Source organism: Cardiocondyla obscurior, linkage group LG21 (genome assembly GCF_019399895.1).
Source record: "Cardiocondyla obscurior isolate alpha-2009 linkage group LG21, Cobs3.1, whole genome shotgun sequence".
Classification (NCBI taxonomy): domain Eukaryota; kingdom Metazoa; phylum Arthropoda; class Insecta; order Hymenoptera; family Formicidae; genus Cardiocondyla; species Cardiocondyla obscurior.
In genome coordinates, this window is record NC_091884.1 from 1,142,994 (window position 1) to 1,163,415 (window position 20,422).

The 20,422-nt window shown below is 39.3% G+C and overlaps 1 protein-coding gene across 2 annotated transcripts in view; it reads right to left on the minus strand.

Moving 5' to 3' along the window:
• Mtd (TLD domain-containing protein mustard) overlaps positions 1-14,589 on the minus strand; it is a 123,231-nt gene extending 108,642 nt beyond the window's left edge. For both annotated transcript variants that reach the window (XM_070670519.1, XM_070670517.1), the window contains exon 1: positions 14,082-14,589. In XM_070670519.1, coding sequence (XP_070526620.1) covers positions 14,082-14,368 — 287 coding nt within the window. In that variant the 5' untranslated portion in view covers positions 14,369-14,589. The remainder of the gene's footprint in view (positions 1-14,081) is intronic.
• Positions 14,590-20,422: the final 5,833 nt, after the last annotated feature.

Sequence of the window (20,422 nt, forward strand, 5' to 3'; positions counted from 1 at the left end):
AAAATTCCATTTAAAATAAAAAAAAGACGTCCCTAAAAAATACTGAATCCCCTTATTTAAATATCTTTATCTGTATCTAACGAAGAAGTAAAAAAAAAAAGAAACGAAAGCACATCTCGAATCAGTGTCACGCAATGCGACGCACCGTTTTAATTCGACGTTAATGCAAAACGTTCGGATGATCTCTGGCAAGGGTGAAGGTTATTATCCTTCCCTGGCAGAATTCCAACAGTCGAGTGCATTCGAGAAGAGTGCTTCCCCGACGTACTTAACCCTCGGTAGATTGAAAAGCGATAAAGCTCATCTTCCCCCTTCGCCACTCGTCGCGACGATGCGCGCTTCAATGAATCCTGTTATTCGATCTCGAAGAGACCGACTACTTTCTTTATGTGTTGCACCGCGGACGGTCTTAATAGAATCTTCCTACAACGTTACCGTGTCGCGTCTAATCATTAAGACGAGAGAAACAGAAAGAGCGGAGGGAGCGATAAATTCTCCGAGCACCATACAGCACTTTTACGTCCAACTAAACTCGGCATGTGATTAAGACACATGCTTCTTTCTTACGCAAAAGAATTCCCGCGACAACCGACGACCACGTAAAAATAAATAAAAGAAAATTAAACTGCATCTGACAATTTATTTTTCGTATAATTGTAATTTTGTATAATTGTAATTTTGTATAATTAAGAAATATTATACGCATTTTTTACGAAGCTCTACGAACGGTAACCGGGTACGATAAAAAGGTCAACGAATAAAATTATTTTAACTGAAATAAGTGGCAATTTTCCTCCCGAGCATAATTATGCGAATTATACACTTTGTTTCATATTTCAATAATTTGTATCTCTTTTTGCGCGGAACGAGACAAATTTGTCTTGAGATATTCTTTTTTTTTTTTTTTTTTTTTATCTTAAGTATTCACCTGACAAGGCGTAAAACTTAACAAAAGTCCGCGTGCACGTAATTATGCATGGTGATTATCATCGTAATTGCCTACGCTACGCGTTGAAATAACTTAAACAGCCGCATCGAAAAGACTCGTAAGAATTGACCAGCTACGACTTTATACGCGACGCGCGGCTTCTGCAAATTTACTTTTGCGGCTTTCTCTGGCTTCGAGACCCGCGGACGCGGTATTATCTCGAAATTATTCCAGCGCGGAGCACCGCGGCGAAGTCGACGGGCAAAAAGGTCCGCGAGCGCGAAGACGCGTAAGTGATTATCGTCGCCGTAATTGGCTATCGTGTCGGGATGGAAATCGTTTTTATCAGCGTCGCCATCGCGCGCGCAACAGCGTGGTTAAATGCCTGCTTAATCAAGAAATATTCCGGGTTTCTTGGCAAGAGCCCACGTTTAGAACGACCGTTTAAGATTTACTTCGCGTGCACGTCAACGACGCGTCAGTCGGACGTCGATAGCGCATCAACTTCCCCTCCCCCTCCCTCCCGCCCCGAATGTCATTGTTCACGTAAAAAAAGTTCATCGGAAACATCCACCTTTAACATTTATACGAACGTAGTCTTAGTACCGTGCATAAAAATCTCGCAATATCGTCCGCGAATAAGCGGGACGGGAAATCACTACGACGCGACAGCTGTTTAATAACCAAAACCCGAAATAAAAAAAAAAAAAAAAAAATCCCACGCTAAATGTAATATTATATGTCTATTATTATAAGCTTGTTTATTATATCTGACAGCGCGCCTGTAAACGCGAGGGTGTTAATTTTAATGATAAATTCTCCGACCAATTTGAATTTTCAATTAAACTGTCAAAACTCCAATATCCACAAAATATTCATTATTCACGAATATGCAGATATAATGTATATAGATTTATCAAACTTATAGGTTTTTTTTGTTTTTTATTTTTTTTTTTTTCAACTTGTATCGCGAATGAACCGAGTCACGCCTCGTCCGGTGGAGTAATATTAATAACTCCCGCGTTCCCGCGAAAAGGAACGCCAAAAACGGACCGACACGTGTACCTATTGTCCCACGCTCGTTTCTCCGTCCCGTGTCGAAATCGGTGAAACGCATTTAGTCAACGCGCGCCCGCGACAGTCTCTTTCATCTCAATTTCCGCCCGAGGATACATCCCTTCGCATTCTCCCAAACGCAGAGACAGAAACCTAAGATCAATTACCGTCACACGGCCGGACAATCTAAACCGAAGATAATCGTACGCGCGATTTAAAAAGCCAGCCCTCCTTTTTTTTTTTCTTTTTATCTTTTTCACCTGTGATCAACCGTTGAATAAAATCCGAGGAACGATCCGCAGCCCGACGGAATCGGGTCCTCTTTCAAGATCGCGGCACTGCGCGAGCCAAGGTTAACTCCTCCACGCGCAAAGTTTACCGAGGCGCGGTGCGCGAGGCGATCGAGAGACAATCGCGAGGCGAAGCGCGAATCGGGCAAAGTCCTCGCGGAAGGATCGTCGCGAGGTAACTGACGTTTCACCGATGTTCAAACGGAAGCGCGCACCCTCCGCGCTTCGGGGGGGGCACCCTCCCCGCTTTTGCCAGCGAGGTAACCTTTCCCACCCCTCGGGCCGAACGCGTCACGGCCTAACCCACCCTTAGCGACCCCAGGACCGTAGCCACCCCGCCGGGTGGAGACTCCACCTCCCTCCGTTACTCGTATGTCTCGTTCGGCCGTCCCTCGCGACGCAGATGGACGGGATCTGTTGTCGAGTTGCCAACGGAATGGACTCCTCCTCGTTTACCCGCCATTGTCTTTGCTCGTCAATGTCATCGCGACGATGCATTGAGAAATTGCATCAAGCGGGGGGAGATAAGGAAGGACCTAACCGCCTTGATACGAGTATCCTCTCCTTCGCGAAGTCTCTCGATCTTTATTTCCTCGTAAAAACACCGCCGTCACAACGACGATACGTCGTTACGTCAATTCAACTGTAAAATACTATAAAAACACTTTGCCACCGAGCAGAAATAAAACGATACCCGCGAAATACTTGAGGAGTCGAAGATCGTTGTGAGAGCGACACGTTCGATTCGTAATCGAAAACTAAATATAAAAATTTGACGCTAACATTAAAAAAGAAAAAAAAGAAAAAATTAAAAAAAAAAAAGAACTCGTTTAAAATATTTTTAACGCTGCCAGAGAATAATTTGTTCCGATACGTAACACTTTTTTTTTACATTTTATACCATACGTCAAGCGCGGGAAGCTTCTGTCGCTCGCCGACGTAAACATTAGATGGGATTTCCTTGCATTGGCAGATGCATCGAGCAATCGATAATAACTTCTCGCGTTAATACGAAAATAAATAACGTACGCCCATATGCATCGATAACGGCAATGATACAGCGGTGCGCCGTGCATCAACCGAAGTTAAATCATTCGGCGCGGACGGATACTTATTTTCATTCCCGATAATGCGCAAATCGAATACATGGATCACAATTTTCGAAGGCTGAAGAGGGTCAAACGGCGTGGGAGGACGGTACTCAGTAGGGAGAAGGGAAACGAGAGAAAGGGAATGCACGGCGGGAAAGAGAGAGAGGAGGGCAGACGGCGAGAGAGGACGAAGGGCAAAAGAGAGCGAGAAGGAGAGAGGACGGTAAGAGGGCGTAGTAAACGGAGAGGCACTGTATATAGACTCGAAAAGCCAAGAGAAGAGCCGAGGGTTGGTCGATGCCGCAAGGTCGTTCGGTATCGACGGTCTGCCCGATTCTCTCTCTCGCCCGGAATGCTCCGAACCAATTGACGTTTCGTTACCTCGCCGCGATTCATTGAGGGCCCAGCATGTGACAGACGTTTCTAACCATCGGCATAAATCACACGCGGTACTATCAAAGGTGTAACACCGTCCGATACCTCGGCATCCGTGTCGAGGCCAAGGTATCAATTTTCAATGTTAGGCCGGGGGTAATCGATGGTATAATATTCTTTAATTGATAACGATAATGATAACGACGCTCGTTATACGGAAGTGTGTCTCTTTCGACGGGAGACGTGACGATGTTTTTTTATAGAAACGAAATTGGGGGAGCAGATGTGAATTAGGTCGTTAAAAATAATTTAAAATAATTTTAAAAAATTAAAAGAAATAAATAAAATAAATAAAATACCGAACTGACCATCGCGCCAGGCTGGATTGAAGATTTACGTACCACGAGAGTGTTTATTAAAGAACTAATGATTAATTTAAATGAGCGAAGAAAGATTAATTCGAATTAATAATCAAGCGCGCATAAAAGTTTAATCCGGTCTTACTGAGGTTCTTTGTTTCAATAATTAATTCCGACGTCCCTATTATTCTTTATTCTTTATTCAACCTTATCGGTGGGATCTAGATGGGTTCAATCCGCGATGCCTCGAGGAAACAACTCGATGTTAGAAACCTCATCAGCTGATCGTCCAATCGATGTCACGCGTGGTTAGATAATCGTGATTAAAAAGTCGTATTATCACAACATCGCTACGGCGCCGCTCCGGCCAACTAACAAAGTCCGTCGGTTATCTATAAATAGCGAGATCTATCGCTGGAATTATTATTCTTGCATTATTACCGTACTAGCGTGCATGCACCTCTGCCAATGTCAATTTATCCATAACCCCTCGCGACGAATTACGAGAACCGTTGTTGATGCACAATCCGAAAGCGTCGCGAATGTGCAAAATTAGCGATAAAGCACGATGACATAGGCAAACGTATCTAGCATTTGTTGTGCAGACAGAGATAACGTAACTGACAATATTAAATTTTTATTATATATTATAAAATCCACGTAAAAAAAAAGAAAGAGAAAAGAAATTTACCGACTTAACGTGTTTTATGTCGCAATAAAATTATTATCAGTTATTATATTAAAAAAAAAAATGTATTTATAATTAGGAAAAGTAATTTTACTTTACCAGAACCGATAGATTATTTCGCTATAATTATAATAATTATTATTATTAATTTTTATTATCGGTTGTCAAGATGTAAAAAATTTATGTCTCTATGTACATGCATAAAATAATTCAGCAAAAAGTAAATCAAATAATATATTAATTTCGTTTAATTAAATTTTAGTTTCTTTCTTTCTTTGTTTTATTTATTTATTTTTTTTTTTTTTTTAAGTAATCTTTATTTCGCTAAGTAATTAATTTTTATGTCAGACAACTGGTTGTAACTCACAAAATTGAAGTTTCTTTTCTTATTAAATATGTAAATGGCAATAACATGCCGCGCGAGCGAAATATTCTCTTCTTTTTTTATCACACATGCAATAAATACCTGATGTGTTCAGACACATTTCTCTCTAAAGACCTATCGGTAAATAAGATATTTATAAAACTAAACTCGCGCATACATTAACGCAGACATTCTTCGCGTTACTTCCAAGTAAAAGCGCTCCACATATATTTTGTCATTCGACATTCCGATTTGAAAAACAGCCGCGCGCTATTATTGATCCTTTATCAGCCTACCATTAATCGCCGAGCGACTAATTATAATCGTACCATTGAATATGCCTCGCAAGTTTTATATAAAAGCGTACCCCACGTTTTATAGAAGACCTTGGACGTCAGCGCAACGAGAGGATATAATGAAAACCTGAAGCTTAACGAATCGAAAACAGAAAAAAAGGAAAAAAAAAAAAAAAAACGCGGAGAATATGTTCAAGCGACAAGGTCGTCTTTAACGAGAAATTCGGGTGATATTACTATTTTTACAAAACTGCGAATGAAATCCCGAAGCTCCGTATGAAGAAATTAAACTTCGAACGATGATTTTTCCTCCCGAGTCGTTTAAACGAACGTAAATTAATGCGAAAAAACGGCTTCTTTTTAACGAGCGTTAATATTCGCGACGCGACATATTTCATCCGAGCTTATTCGCGCTGGTTTACTCGGCCGTGCTCGATTTTAGGTGTATAGGTGCGCGTACTTGTAGATAGGCCTTCAATGATGGACTTCCCTAACAATAGATTCTTCGATCATCGCGCGACGTTCCGACAACGTATTCTGAAATTAACTAGGGTTGAAAAAGAAAAAGAGAAAAAAAAAAGGTTGGAATTGTAAGGAGGTCGAGGCGATGTAATTCTATAAGATCGAGCAATTCTTTAATCATGTGCGCTCGAAGGTGGCCGTGACATCACGCGCGAAGTTCGTGTTCCCGAGATCCGAAACTGCGCTCACACGTACGTCTATGTCATTTGTTATTAATTTTCACGGCTCAGGTGATATTCGATTCTATCGCACAGCTGATCTTGGCTTTCGGTTTCTCTCGCGCAAACAGCGACGCGCACGCGTTATCGAAGGATTAATTTTTCGTGCGATAAGTAAGCAATGTTCACCGAATTAAGTTAAATTAATGTCCCTTAAATGGTTTTTGAATTTATTTTTTTTTCTTTTACTTAAATTTTACTCGGTCGTTATTATTCTATAGCGTTCATGTAGTATTCACTCGCGACATGTTCAATTACGATCACGCGAGCATTAATTACCAAAACGATTACGCGGTATTTTGCACGGCACTCCCGGCGTTAATTGCGGGCAACGGGTGTTTTATTATATCACGAAGAAAATAATAGCAATGAACGCAATGGCCTGAAACTGGTCCGGTCGGCATTTAAATTATTCATAAATTATGCAGCGGGCGGGTATTTGTTAATGTTAATAAATCGCCTATGTTGCCAAAAAATTTGTTACTTTATTGAGAAATAAAAAAAATATAAATATTTAAACGCCGCGCGATTATTAAAAAAAGAGCTACTTCGAGAAGAACTAATAATAATTATCAATCGACAAAAAATTGTAGACGAGTAAAGTCAGATTGATATCTAATCAAACATTCAAGCCGCGTAATCAAAATTCATTAATACATCCTATAAATAAAATAAATAACAAAATTAAAAAAAAATTAAAATAGAAAAAAAATAAAAAAAAAGGAAGAAAAAAGCCATATCTATTGCAATTGAACCAGTAAAGAGTTCAAAGTATGACGTAAGATACTTTTAACACCCGAGAGCTATCGTAGAAATTATCGCGCTTAATTACCATAAAATAATAATTTATTATTTCCATATTTCTCACGATCGATTGCCGTTCGGAGTGGATAAATTAAGGAAAATAGTCGCGGCGATAGGCAGCCGTTGTCTCGATACGTTCGCGACTTGTTAATCGTGGGAATTAAACGCTTGAGCTGATAATCGTAACTTGTTCACAAGGAATAATCGCGTTTCGAGAGATAATAACGAACGCGACGCTGACTGCTCGAGGTTCCCAATGCGAACGATGGTAAGACGATCGCGCCTACTCAACAATACGTCACACGTGAACGTGAACAATGTGCCTCAAGCGTCGTATCATCAATTAAAAGATTCGCCGCAGCGCAGCGAGAAAATTTCAAGCGTACCGTCTTAATTCGAATATTCGATATTTATAACTTGATTTAAGATTTTAATTATATTAACATAATTCCGAAATAAACTATTACCACTAATTCCCACTGTTGTTCAAAGAATATAATTTACTCTCGCTTTAATCGGAAAAGCATTTATAATAAAAGCCAATAAGATAATATTAATATTGAATTTAATAATCTGTTGAAGTAAAGTAGAAGTAATTACTTAATCAATTAAAACTTTTATTAAAAAATGAAGAGAGAAAAGAAAAAAAAAAGGCAGTTATGTGCATAACATTCAACGATGTAATAAGTTAAAACGTCGTGTTAATAATCAACTTAGCGTTATCAACTAATTTTTTTAATACATGTAATTCCCGCATTACGAAACAACTTACATGATGCGTTACATAAAAGATAAGCTTAGCTGAATAATAAATGTTAATAACAAATGACAAATCGATGCGCGTTATGAGCCTGAATTTTCGTGACGTTAATAGCGATTACTTTATCACGTATACGACGAAAAGACCTCCGCTACAATCTCAACAATTTAAATCTTTAATTAACCTTTGGAACTTGCGTCCATTCCGCGATTCGATTTTATTTATGATACAAAGTATCCGATCTAGAAAGGAAAATACTACGCGGAATACGCGGATTAACGAGAGATAAGTGAGGCCGGATTCGCTTTAGCCATAAATTGTATCAGCGTAGAGTTCTTATTATCAACACACGTGGTCCAACAAAGACTTCACCAAGAAGGACGTGTTCAAAGAATAAAAGAACGAATAATTTTCCCGTCTAAAGAAAAGAAAAAAAAAAGAAAAAAAAATCCTGAAAAAAGGAGATCAGTTAGAAAGCTCGAAGCGAAATTGGAGAACACTGTGGATGTGATCGCTAGAAAGACCTCGTTAATCAGAAAGTAAGGCCTAAGAAAGCATTCTATACAATAAATTCCATACATTTCGTCGCTAATCGCAAAGAGAGCCCGGTTGGAGATCGCAACAAAGCTAAAATGCCAGAAAACGATATTCCTACTTTACGAAACGCGTAATACAGTTTCTCGCGTACTCGAGCTAAACTTTATACATCAACGAGTAAATTTAATCGACTTTAATTCGAAACAATTTATTTTCAAATCACGTAATAATTCGTTAGGATTTATTGTCATTTACGTGGGCTCGCGAGTTACACGCGCGAAGCGAAATCGTCCGACGATGTCGAGAAAAAAATAAAATAAAATAAAATAAAACTGGTTTACTGAAAAACGGATGTGCGGTAGCTTAACCGCTAAGAAAAACAACCTTACACATGATACATGTGGCCGTTACAGGTGCATATAATCAACCATGGGCCGCGCGTGCTTATGTATCTAAGCAAATGAACTGAGATACACCGCCGCAAACATTAACAACGGAACGGACGGCCGCGAAGCGAAACACACCGTGTCTTATCTCGATCTTCTTTTGTCCGACTCTTGTCACAATCTTATAATTAGCAACATCTGCGTTCTCAATAACCCCCCGAGTCAAGAAAAACTTTCCAAAGTAATTAAAGACTCTAAACAAGGACGGGGGATTAAATTACAGAAGGTGGGAAAAAAAGGGAAATTGTAGGTGTAAAGATTTTAAGCATCGAACGAGACACGGTCGCGTTAAAATTATTGCGACGCTTAAACATTTCGTTTCGGAGCGAGGAAATTTTCTCTCTTTGCTTTTACGCGTAATTTACGCGAATTCTATTAAAAGCTTTTTTTTTTATTTTTTTTTTCTATTTATTGATTATTTAATAATTATTACACGCGCGTTGATTTAATAAAGGCGGATGCATAAATCAACCGGAATGACGTATAACGAAAAATCGCTTACGCTTTCTCTTATATGTCGTCTGGACGCGATAAAATGTATTTGTCTATCCGACACGATGTCGATAAATCGATGAAATCGAGGATAGCTCGTAGCGATGTCATAAAAGCCAATAATTTTAATAAACTCTCATATTTTCTTTTTTTTTTTTACATACCGCAAATATGAAACCATTAATTATTGCCGCCGAATATAGTGCCGAATAAAATGTATATTTATTTCACTGCGTTCGTATAAAATGTGTATAAAAAAAATATACTAATTTTAAACTTTCGTTTCAATAGAATAACTTTAATTATTTTATGTTTAATTATTTATAAATGAAAACGTAAACTATTCCGAATTTAATAATCGCCCACTCATTTTTTCTTCTTTCTTTTTTTTATTAAAAAATTAACCGTAATTAAAAGTTGAATTTTTAAATAATTAAAAATTTATTTACTCGGAAAGAATTAACGTAAATTCTAATTATTTGTCTTTCTTTGCGGAAAGAAAAGTTTTTCTTTTTTTTTTTTTTTTTTTTTTTTTTCAATACCTCCTATCTATTCTACAATTTGACATAAATTTTAATAACTTTTCCGTTATAACTTTTAGTAAGACCGCGAAGGAGATTATTAAATAGGATCATAATTAAACCATGTGACTTACTGAAAGCTAAGGAACTTTTTCTTTCCCCTCGTCTTTGTCAGTTGACGTCAAACGCGCGGTACGGTACACTATGCGCCGAACTTCAATGCCGCTACTAATTAAAAACTGCATAATTCAAACAACGCTCAGGTAATTATTCCGCCAAACAGTAATTTCAATCAGCGCGATTAAGCGACAAAATATTCATTATTATTTCCACTCGTCGCATGCGTGTCTTTTGTTCGCGTCGCCCAAGCAATATGTTTGCACAAACAGAGAAATAATTTAGATAAAAAGCGCCTTCGCACGAGGTTTATATTAAAGCCTCAGAATAATTGTCTACTGCAAATTTTTCCTGGCGCGAGCTCGACGAAAAAAAAAAATAAAATAAGAAAAAAACAAAAAAAAAAAGTAATCTCCTCTGACGACACGTAGGTTCTGTGACGTCTGAAGTGAAGTAACAACTGTTCATAATTATTAAACCGGCAAGGCCCTCGTCAAGAATTTCCCATTCTAAAAAAAATAAAAAAATAAAAAAATAAAAAAATAAAAAATAAAAATGTAGGTAACGAAAGGTACTCGTGACTTCAAAGCAAGCTCACGGAACATCAGCATATCGCTGAATGCCAAACAGATGAAATCTTACACGAACGCCTAAGGCCGCGTATCGTAACTTCTCACTGAAATTGTAGCAAGTTGACGTTTTAATAATTTCATCCGCGCGTTGTCTCTAACACCGCGTTTACTTTTTAAAAGTCAGCGCAGCGTAATTCAGTGCTTCGACATCTTCCACAATTTACTTAGATTAAAAACTATTAACCATCCTCGTAATCAGCACGAACTACAAACGAAAACTTACTGATAACCGGTGACGGAAACAGAACGACGTCGTAATTAAAGTACGTTAGCTCTACGAGATAAGTAACACGAAACGCAAAAAAAAAAAAAAAAAAAAAGAAAGGAAAATTTAACCGACAATCTCGATATCTTTTTTTTTTTTTTTTCTCCGCGATAGAGCACACGTGTGAAGAGTACTACGAGAAAGACAATCTCTTCTTGTAAGCAGACGTATCTGATAAAACCATATCCGTATAAAATAAATACGGCGCAAAGTAAGAAAATTTTTATACCGTAAAAGCTAGAGAAGAATTTCTAATCTAAATTATTACTCGCGTAAAAAAAAAATTATTATCCCTAAAATCGACATGCAGAGCAGAATATAATTCGATATGTTTGCACGCGAATTAATTGTGCCCTCCCAAAGATCGCTGGTATTTTAATTAACATTTTAAATATAAATAAATAAAAAAGAAAAAGAAAAAAAAAAAAAAAAAAAGTGATATTATTCGGAAAAACCAAAAGATGTAAGTAATAATTAATTAAAAACGTTAAGGCAGAACAAATTTTTTGTTTTCAATTTACAACGAATTGGAACTCATGTTCTTAATTGATTAAACGCGATCGTACATACGCGACGACGGGGGCTTCTAGAATTTATTCGACCTCTACGACGGGAATCGAACATGAAACATCCGCTGGCTCTCAATATTTCATCGCGAGACACCCGGTATACGCCACATGTCTCGGTATCGTATACATCTGAAGAATCTAGCCCAAATATCGACCGCTGTATAAAGTCGGCGCTCGTACGGCATAATATGTAATGCGATTCGACATATATGTATCGTAAGACTTGACAATCATTGGGATTCCTTTCGAATTTACACGAGCGAAAGGTTAATTTACCTAATCGATGGCATAATCGTCGAATCTACACGCCACGAAGCGGAATTTCGCGGAAAAGGTTTATCGATTGCCGCGAACAAAGCCGTTTAATGCACTTTAATAATTCGGTGGCTTAATAACGAAGTTTTGAAGAATAAACAAAACGTGAAACGATTAACCGATCGAAATTAATCTACTTTGCCGGCGAATCGCTCAGATTATTTCGCATCCTAACGCTGCCAATTTAAATTACAATACTGTAAAATATTCTATATATTTTTTTTCTTTTTTTCTTTTTTTTTTTTACATGATACGTTATCGCACTCGCGTATGCAGTACTAAAAAAAAAAATATATGCGCGAGTACGAGCCAGTGAAACGTCTACGAAACTGCCACGGCCGTAGCAAAGATTGCATTTCAAGTGTGCCTTGCATATCTAATGCGCATTACGTTTCCCGCCACGGCGACCTGTTATTTTTCTTATTTATTTTATTTTTTTAACTTTTAATTAGTCTAATGTAACCATTAATAAAAATAAATAATAAAGAGAACGCACGAGCCTCGAGCAATAGAAATTTATTAAATTCCGAATCCGTCTTTATTCCGATAAATAGAAATGCGAATTGCGCCGAGTTGTGTTAACGAACGTAACGCCGATTTATTAAAAGTAAGGAGCTTAAAGGGAAGAATGCCAGGTCGGTGAGACTCAAATTAAATCAGTTACCAGAGAACCGCGTTCGTTTGTATATTTCGATGTTACTTCGGGCCCGGATCTTTTACACCCGATCCTGCACGCACAAGCGAGTAACTATAATTCATACTCATTACGTGGGCGTGATGCCTTGCGGAAGACATCTTCAAACAGCTTTCGACGAAAGGCGCCTGTGCAGATATCAAAAGATTTTGCAATTTACAGCCGCGTTAACGCCGATACATAAACGGATAAAAATCAATTATTCGCGGAGCCCCATTATTAATCACGCGATTATTAATTTTATATTACAAAGCGATATAAATTACCGTATTAATTCCGACTTAATTATATTACAATGCATCTGACGTTATAAACTAAATATAATCGTTGAAACTCGTTTCGCGGATGAAGTCTTATTTTTTTTTTTCTTTTTCTTTTTTATTTTTTTAATATTTAAAAATAGATTGTAATACCAGTATTGAGTTTAATCATAATATCGATTGACGTACATTCTTAATATAAAACATGATGATGTCTGAATTCTCTCGGCTGCATAATTCATACGCTATTGTTATTTATATCTGTAAAAATACCGATCAAAGGAATCTCCCCTCCACCTTCGAGTGCAACGAAATATCGGGGACGCGGCTTTATTAACGTACGAGCGGAATTTCACCTGGCTGAGGCACATCCGCGGGCATGTCGCATTCACTAGTCCCAACTTAAGACAACTTAATGAGCAAACTGTCGTGTCTCGATACGGAGAAAAACGAAGGGAGCACGTCGAGTTTCGTATTTTCAAAGCAAACTCGACATCGATTTCGCCTCCCAGGACGTATCTTACGTTCAAAGTCGATACCGTCCCGAAATTAGACGTTTCCCTCCCGATCGCGGAGAGATTAAATTTTAAAAAGGTGGAAGGAAAAAATTTTTGATAGAACCGACGAGGGCTTCGCGAGGTAATTGGGGAAATTCAACTTTTCAACTCCGCGAACGCCGATTGTCGCCGCCGCGGCGATAAATAATTGAGCGAAAGCTTTCAGACGGCAATAGTTATTTTTCTTCATTTTTATCATTTTGATATTTAATTATTTAGCTTACGAATTCGTTGTGTATGATATATAAAATAATATTCCTTGACTTGTCGGAGAACGAAAGCCGAGGAAGCGCTCGTACGAAAAGGGTTAATATCTCGTACATTATTACGACTTTCAGACGAAGTTAAGTGTAGATAAGGAACTCGTTTACCTTTAAGGTGTTTGTATGTTTCTCTTCGTTAACTTAGTAGCGCTGATAAACGTTTTTAATTGCCCGTAAACGTTTCGTTCTACAAAACCTCTTTAAATTAATTTTTTTTAAATATATAAAAAATAATAATAATTAAAAAACAGTTTAATAAACGCGAGAACGATCTTTTCCAAACGAGAACAAGCGTTCCTTTAAAAAAAAAAAATTAATAAATAAATAAAGTGAGATTTAACTCGCAGAACGTATACCGAGATTAACGCGGAAAGGAATCAGCTGGTAGGTTTTAGAGTACCGAGCCGAGATTCGCGGATCAGCCGACAGTCGTACTTGAATTGTATCTAAAAATTGTGAACGTCGCTCGACGCGTGGCGACGATACCGATCGACCGAAGCGAGACGCAAATACATATACGCGCATTTACATTCAATGCCGGAGTCAACTCGAAAGTCGTCGTCGCACCGCTGCGACGTTGTTCTCCGCAAAGGGTTCACCCTTCATCGTGCAAAAAAAATATTAAAAAAAAACAAAGCTAGTAAGAAGGATAGTTGACTAACATTTTGCTGCGATCTGCCATCCCTCGGTTAACCGTATCCGATGTTGGTCGCCCTCTCAAGCCCTCCTCGTCGTCGTCGTCCTCCTCCTCCTCCTCCTCCTCCTCCGATGGAGCTCCTTTCGGCGAGCGACGTCGACGACGGTAGTGGTGGTGGTGGTGGTGGTTGTTTCCCGGGTAGCGATGACGGATGTCGAGGCAGCCGAGGATCTCGTCCCCGGGGACGCGACGAAGATCCACGACGATCGCACAGGAGGATCGCGGCGCGGTCACATAGAGCCGGTCGCGCATAAACGCGCGACGTAGCGCCGCGGCGACCAGCACCGACGGGAGAAACGGCTGAGCGAGTGAGGCAGCAGACGGGGACGGGAGAAGGGAACGACGGCGAAAAGTGACAGGAACGCGCCGCGTGCGGGTGGAATTTTTTCACGAGCCCCGGCCGTAGCACACCCGACGGAGCCTCGCGACGGTACGGCGCGCACGGAGCGCGGGGCGGTTCCACGACGCCGCGAACCGACCACGGCACCAACGCGTCGCGCAATTCGGGAACCAAGGGACGCGTTTACGCACCGGTTAATACGCGATTAAGGGACGCCCGTCTTCTCGCGACCGCTCGCGACGCGCGCGGCACGAACCGTCATCGATTGTTGATGGCAGCCCGCTTGCAACGCTGGCGCCACCTGTCGCCGGTTGCGGTCACCGCCGCTGACCATCGGTAAGATAGAGTCCCGGTAAGATACTTCGCGAAGAAAAAATGGAGGCAAAAAGCAACCGATAAATGTAGCATCGTGCACTGAGATACAGACACGGTATTTGTCGCGAAGACGGCGGTTAGCGTATGACACTTGGGATCGTGCGTCGATCTTTGCACGAAACCCATAATTAATATACCGCGAGACGCCGGCCGTTAACAATCACCGAGAATTGAGGAAGAGAACACTGCCGCTGCCGCTTCCCCCGTCTTCTCGATCGTCATCTTTGGGCCCGACTCGAGAAGTGACGATCGAGAAGACGGGGGGAAGGGTAGCGGCAGTGTTCTCTCCCAATTCTCGGTGGTGGCTATCAGCTGGTGCCTCGTAGTATATCGTATGGGTTTCGTGCGAGGATCGACGTACGTTCGCGAGTGTCATACGCTTCCCACCGTCGCCGCGACAAGTACCATACGTGCGTCTCAGTGTACGTGCAACAACCCGTAAGTTCGAACATGGTAATCACGAATAAATAATCACGAATGAATAATCGCGAATAAATGATCACGAATGAATAATCGCGAATAAATAATCACGAAATAAGACTGTCCCGCCGCCGACACGATATACCGTATCCGATTCGCTCGCGTATCCTTCTCTTGCCGAAACCATCACGTATATTTAACCCGTGTGCCATAATCGCGCGACTGTAATAATCCCGTCCTTTTCTCACCACCGCCATTACGTGCCCGTGTCCCTCCCGCGCCACGAACGACCGCGACGATCCTCAAGTCGTAACCTGAACGTAACGAAAACTGAAAAATTCTTACATCCGGACGCTGCCCGCAGCCTCGATCGTCTCGAGATCCAAAATCCTCACCCATTGCCTCTCTCTCGTCACCCTTTTCACCCGAATTTTCACCTATCGCTCCGTGAACGATGCACCGCGCACCATGGAGCACTTCAACTGCCGTTTCCGTGGCCGCACTGGCGGAGCCGGCTTCGAAACTTACTACGCGAGTCAAACGACCATCCTTTCGCGCCGAGCATCTTACAACGCGATGATTATCATTAATTGCCGACGCTCCACGAAATTTTCTGAATTCTTAATTAACAATCACCGATAATGCACTCGATTTTACGCTCGCGAGCGGAGCGCGAAAATTTCTACTGACTAGCGCGACAGTCGAGGCGTTTCTAAGCCTGAAACAAATTCGAATCGCGACACAAGTACAGGTCCACACGCACATTCATACACGCACGCATACTATAGCGTAGGGGAGAAGAGTAGGGATTCTCGGAATTACAGGCTAGCTCGACACCCTGGTCAACTCTGGTTTGTTTACGTTATATTTTTTATCCTTTTCGAGAGCATCGGATAAAACGCGATAACGGTGTATTCGTCGTGACATCTTTTTCTAAGCAAGGAGTAAAACGAGCTCATCGAACCACCTCTGTTCCGAGAACCTTCTCAAGTGGTATGAAAATAACGTTTTCTTAACTTAGTTTTGCGATCAGAACAATTACGATATCGCGAGATAACAATATAGATTTAACATTTTGATCTATTTTTCTTATATTCGCACGTCGATCATAAAATTGTGCTTACATAATAATTTGATAGATGAAAGAATATTCAAGTAAAACTAACTTCAAATATTCCTGAATATGAGAGAAAAATTGCCGACGTATAATATTAATTAATTGATTTAAATTCAGATTTGATTTAAATAATTATGACATAAAAAAAAATAATATATCTTTAGTAGATAAAATAAAATTTGCTTTTAACTTGAATTTACCGATGCATAGTAAATGAATTATTTCAAGTATCTTACTTGCAAGTTCATAAAAAAAAATTCTTTTTTATCGTTACCAAACTTACCTAATTTACTTTTACATTTATTACACTCTACACATTTCTTTTTTTCACTTAATTTACAATTAACTTTGTAATTATCAAACTTCTTGGCTACACGCTGAGTCTTAAAAAAGTTGAACTCAACTTTCCTGGCAATTAATTCTTGCGCATAAAAATATAATTTTAATATCACAGATTTTTTGTTCGTTATCACAAGATGCATTGAAATTACGGTGTGCTTATCTGCTTATCTGAAGTTAGTCTTACAATACAATAGAACGTGATGCAAAAACGTAAAGGATCATGTCTTATCTTATGAACTAGTTAATATTGTACCAAACAAATCTTACTCATGCTCGATAATTACGTGAGTAATTACAATCCCGTATCCAATGTATTTACAAACTATTCATTGAAACTTTAACATACGAAAATGGCTTTTAAAACTAGTAATATATGCACTGTACAAGAGTATAAACGTTTACAGTCAAAATACAACCACGCTACATTCTCACATATGCAAATGTCTCATAACAATCTTTTTCTCATCGCCGTGCAAGCCACAGTAAACGAATCTCGTTAATGTCCCGGTTTATAACAGTCATCAAGGCTGTACAGGAGACAATGGAGCTACCGAGTGGTCGACGGAAAAGGGGAACAAAGACATTGTTTTATGCTTGGGAAAATGCTTCCTTCGAAAGTAAACGCGAGGTATGCAATTTGCCAAGGTTTTCGCGATTAACTTAACATCAAAGACATTTCAAAGTTCAAGGAAATTTTCGCTTTCTCTTAAAAAGCGTATACGCTCTTTCCTTGCTGACTTTAATCAGCTTCACGTATCATATATGTAGCAAGTTGTATGCACACGCCTCTGTATTGTACGTGCAAGAAACATATTCTATGAGAATTAATAAATCTAAGGTGACAAGTCCAAACTCTCGTCGGTTCGTTTTGTTATTCACAGAGAAGGCAAAACTTAAAAAAAAAAAAAAGAAAAAGAAAAAGAAAATGAGGTCGTGAGTCTTTGTGCGGCCCAGTGTCTAATATACAGCGGCTTCATTGTATGTAAAGTACTGTCCGACTATAATTTAATATTCCTATGTGCAAAAAGTAGCGAAACGTCGCGGGCCGTTAATAAAGCATACACGATGAACGCATTAAATTACGTGTTGGCTTATCATCATCATTACGTTGCTGTGTAGATTTTGCGGAATTTGAAATGTAACGCTAGCCTTTCCCGTTAACTGCTCGCAATCGTTAATGCCGGGTTTATCCTTGGAATTTTACGTTTCCACCACGTTGTGTGTGTTTGAATTAATTTAAATAAAACATGTTCATATTTTATTTAAATTAATTTCAATATTATTAATTTCATAATTTATTATAATTACTTTTGAATTATATTAATATAATTTTTTTTTCAATCTTCATAAATCTTTGAGAAATATAACTATTATAATTTAATATAATTATTAAGTTAAATATTAATCGGTGGAAGTAAAATTCTTTAGGAATCACAAAATTAATCGTTTTGTTTCTTCAGAAAACGTGCGACGATTATTTTTAGTGACGACTAAAAAATGTACAAGCTTATCAAATTTAAACTAAAACATTCGCCACAATGAACCGAATATGCACGTGTTCTCGAGGATATGTACAGACGCAAGGAGAGTTGAGTCATTTCGCGTAATTTCCGCGTAAGTGAATATTCGCTACCGCAGCTGCGAGTGCAGAGTCCGCTCGAGAGTTTGGCTTCGTCCCGATTCCTTCTTTGTCCCGCTTTGTTTGAGAAAATACTGTAAGACCACCGAGCACGTGATTCGATCGACGTAAACGAGTAGAAAAAATATAAAAAAAATAACAAGTTTCGTTCAACGGAACGACGCAAGACACAATCGTGCACAGCATGAGATGAGTTCGCACGATGACTTCGCGAGACAAAGAACCAGCAATGTTTATCGCGCAAGCGGCCGCGTTGGCGTGAGCAGCTCACTAATTGTTTTCTTTTTTCGTCAGAGCGGAACCTCTTTATTTACTTAAATTATGCTTATGCCTTTCACTCAATATCGAAGACCCTCGCGTCTCGCAAATTAAAAAGAAAAATCAAATTACCCAATAAGTAAATTATCACGTTGAAATATGAAGCAATAATAAATTAGAAGTCAAATGATTAATTGACAAAAACGGATTTTTTGCGTGATCATAAATCCAACTATAAAAATAAATAATTTAAAAGAAAGAACATTGATTCATATTTCGTTTCGCCGTACTGCGCTGTTATTATTAGATGTAGTTGGAACAGCAGAAATTCTTTTATCCAAATCGTGCTGATAAGATAACGTCGAGAGTTTGTGTGTGTTGCGCCACGAACATCGAGGTTGATGTTGCTAAAAAAAATAAAATAAAAAAAAAAACATTTCCATGGAGAGTTCCTTGTATCGAAATTGCGACTGATCGGCGATTCAAGAACGCGGACAGATAGACGCAGTTTTAATTACTAAATTTAAACCTTTGTCTTCGACGAGTACGCTAAGCAATCGCACGTCATTGATATTCGTGACAGAGATACGGAGAGATTCTGTTGCATCAGAAATAGTATCTGCGTTCAACATAATGGAATTCTTTTAAATCCTCAACGCAATAATCGAAACAAAGGATATACTTAATTAACGTTTAAGCTTGCAAAATTAAATCTCTTCTCATATCACGTTTATCAACATCTACGTAGTTTTAATGCGAATAATTGCGAGTAACAATTCGGGAGCTGCATTCGCAGAGTATCGCGTCGCATATAGAGTTTCAGTTAAGGCGCAACGAGGAGGTGGAACTGGTGGCTTTATCGATATACCTACATCGCGATAACGCGATTTCAACGTGAATGCCCAGGTGTGCGCAATGTGTGGCTCGGTTGCATCGAGAATTTCCCACTGAAAATTCGTACGTTACGCAATTACGTGTTCGCGCTCTCTATTTTTACAGCCGACCGTTGTAGACGAGGTGGTCTCGCGTACAGTTTGCGACCGATTGCGTTTACACCGGCGGGCATTCGACGTGCACACCGGGCGACAATGACATTCCACGGCGCTGCTATTTTTCTAATCGTTTCAAATGTACGAGAAGCAGGTATAGATTGACGGGGGCCTTGGCTACAAGCAGAAGCTAGCTCAAGGATGACGACTGCCCGTCTATTCGAATTTCATCATGGAGCGTAGCTTAAGCGGGTGAATGTCAGAGTCCCCCAGTGTCTCGTCCTATGCCCGTAATGAGACGTGTCTTCACCGCATGATATTTCGCCGTCGCTTGCTTAAGTAGCCTTTATTTTTAGCTGGCCGTGCGAATTCGTCTCTTGAGCACGTGCTTCGCTTATTAAGAGAAAGAGAAAGCCAGTAAAATTATTTCCTCAGACAATGAATTGAAGCCTCAAGTTTTCCTCTTTTCTTATCTCTTTCTTTTCTCTCATCTTCCATTCTTGACCTGCAAAAAGCCATTAATATTATTGTGAAAATGATACATCAGTTTCTGACAGCGTTAAACTTTTTTTTTACTTTAAAGCACGTGCCGAGTCTTTTCACAAAAAACGTATTAATAAAACAAACTATACCTTTTTTTTCTTCTTCTTTTTTTTTTCATGAAAATAAAGCTATTTTAAAAGTCATCACGTTAGGTACTCTTCAGAATTCCTCAACCTTGAACAGGTTGACAACCTGTGCTAGACATTTTCAATAATAACCTTCCTTTATCTTTGTGCTTTCAGGTAACACTTGCGATTGAAAATTTCGAGACAGGATTACTTTC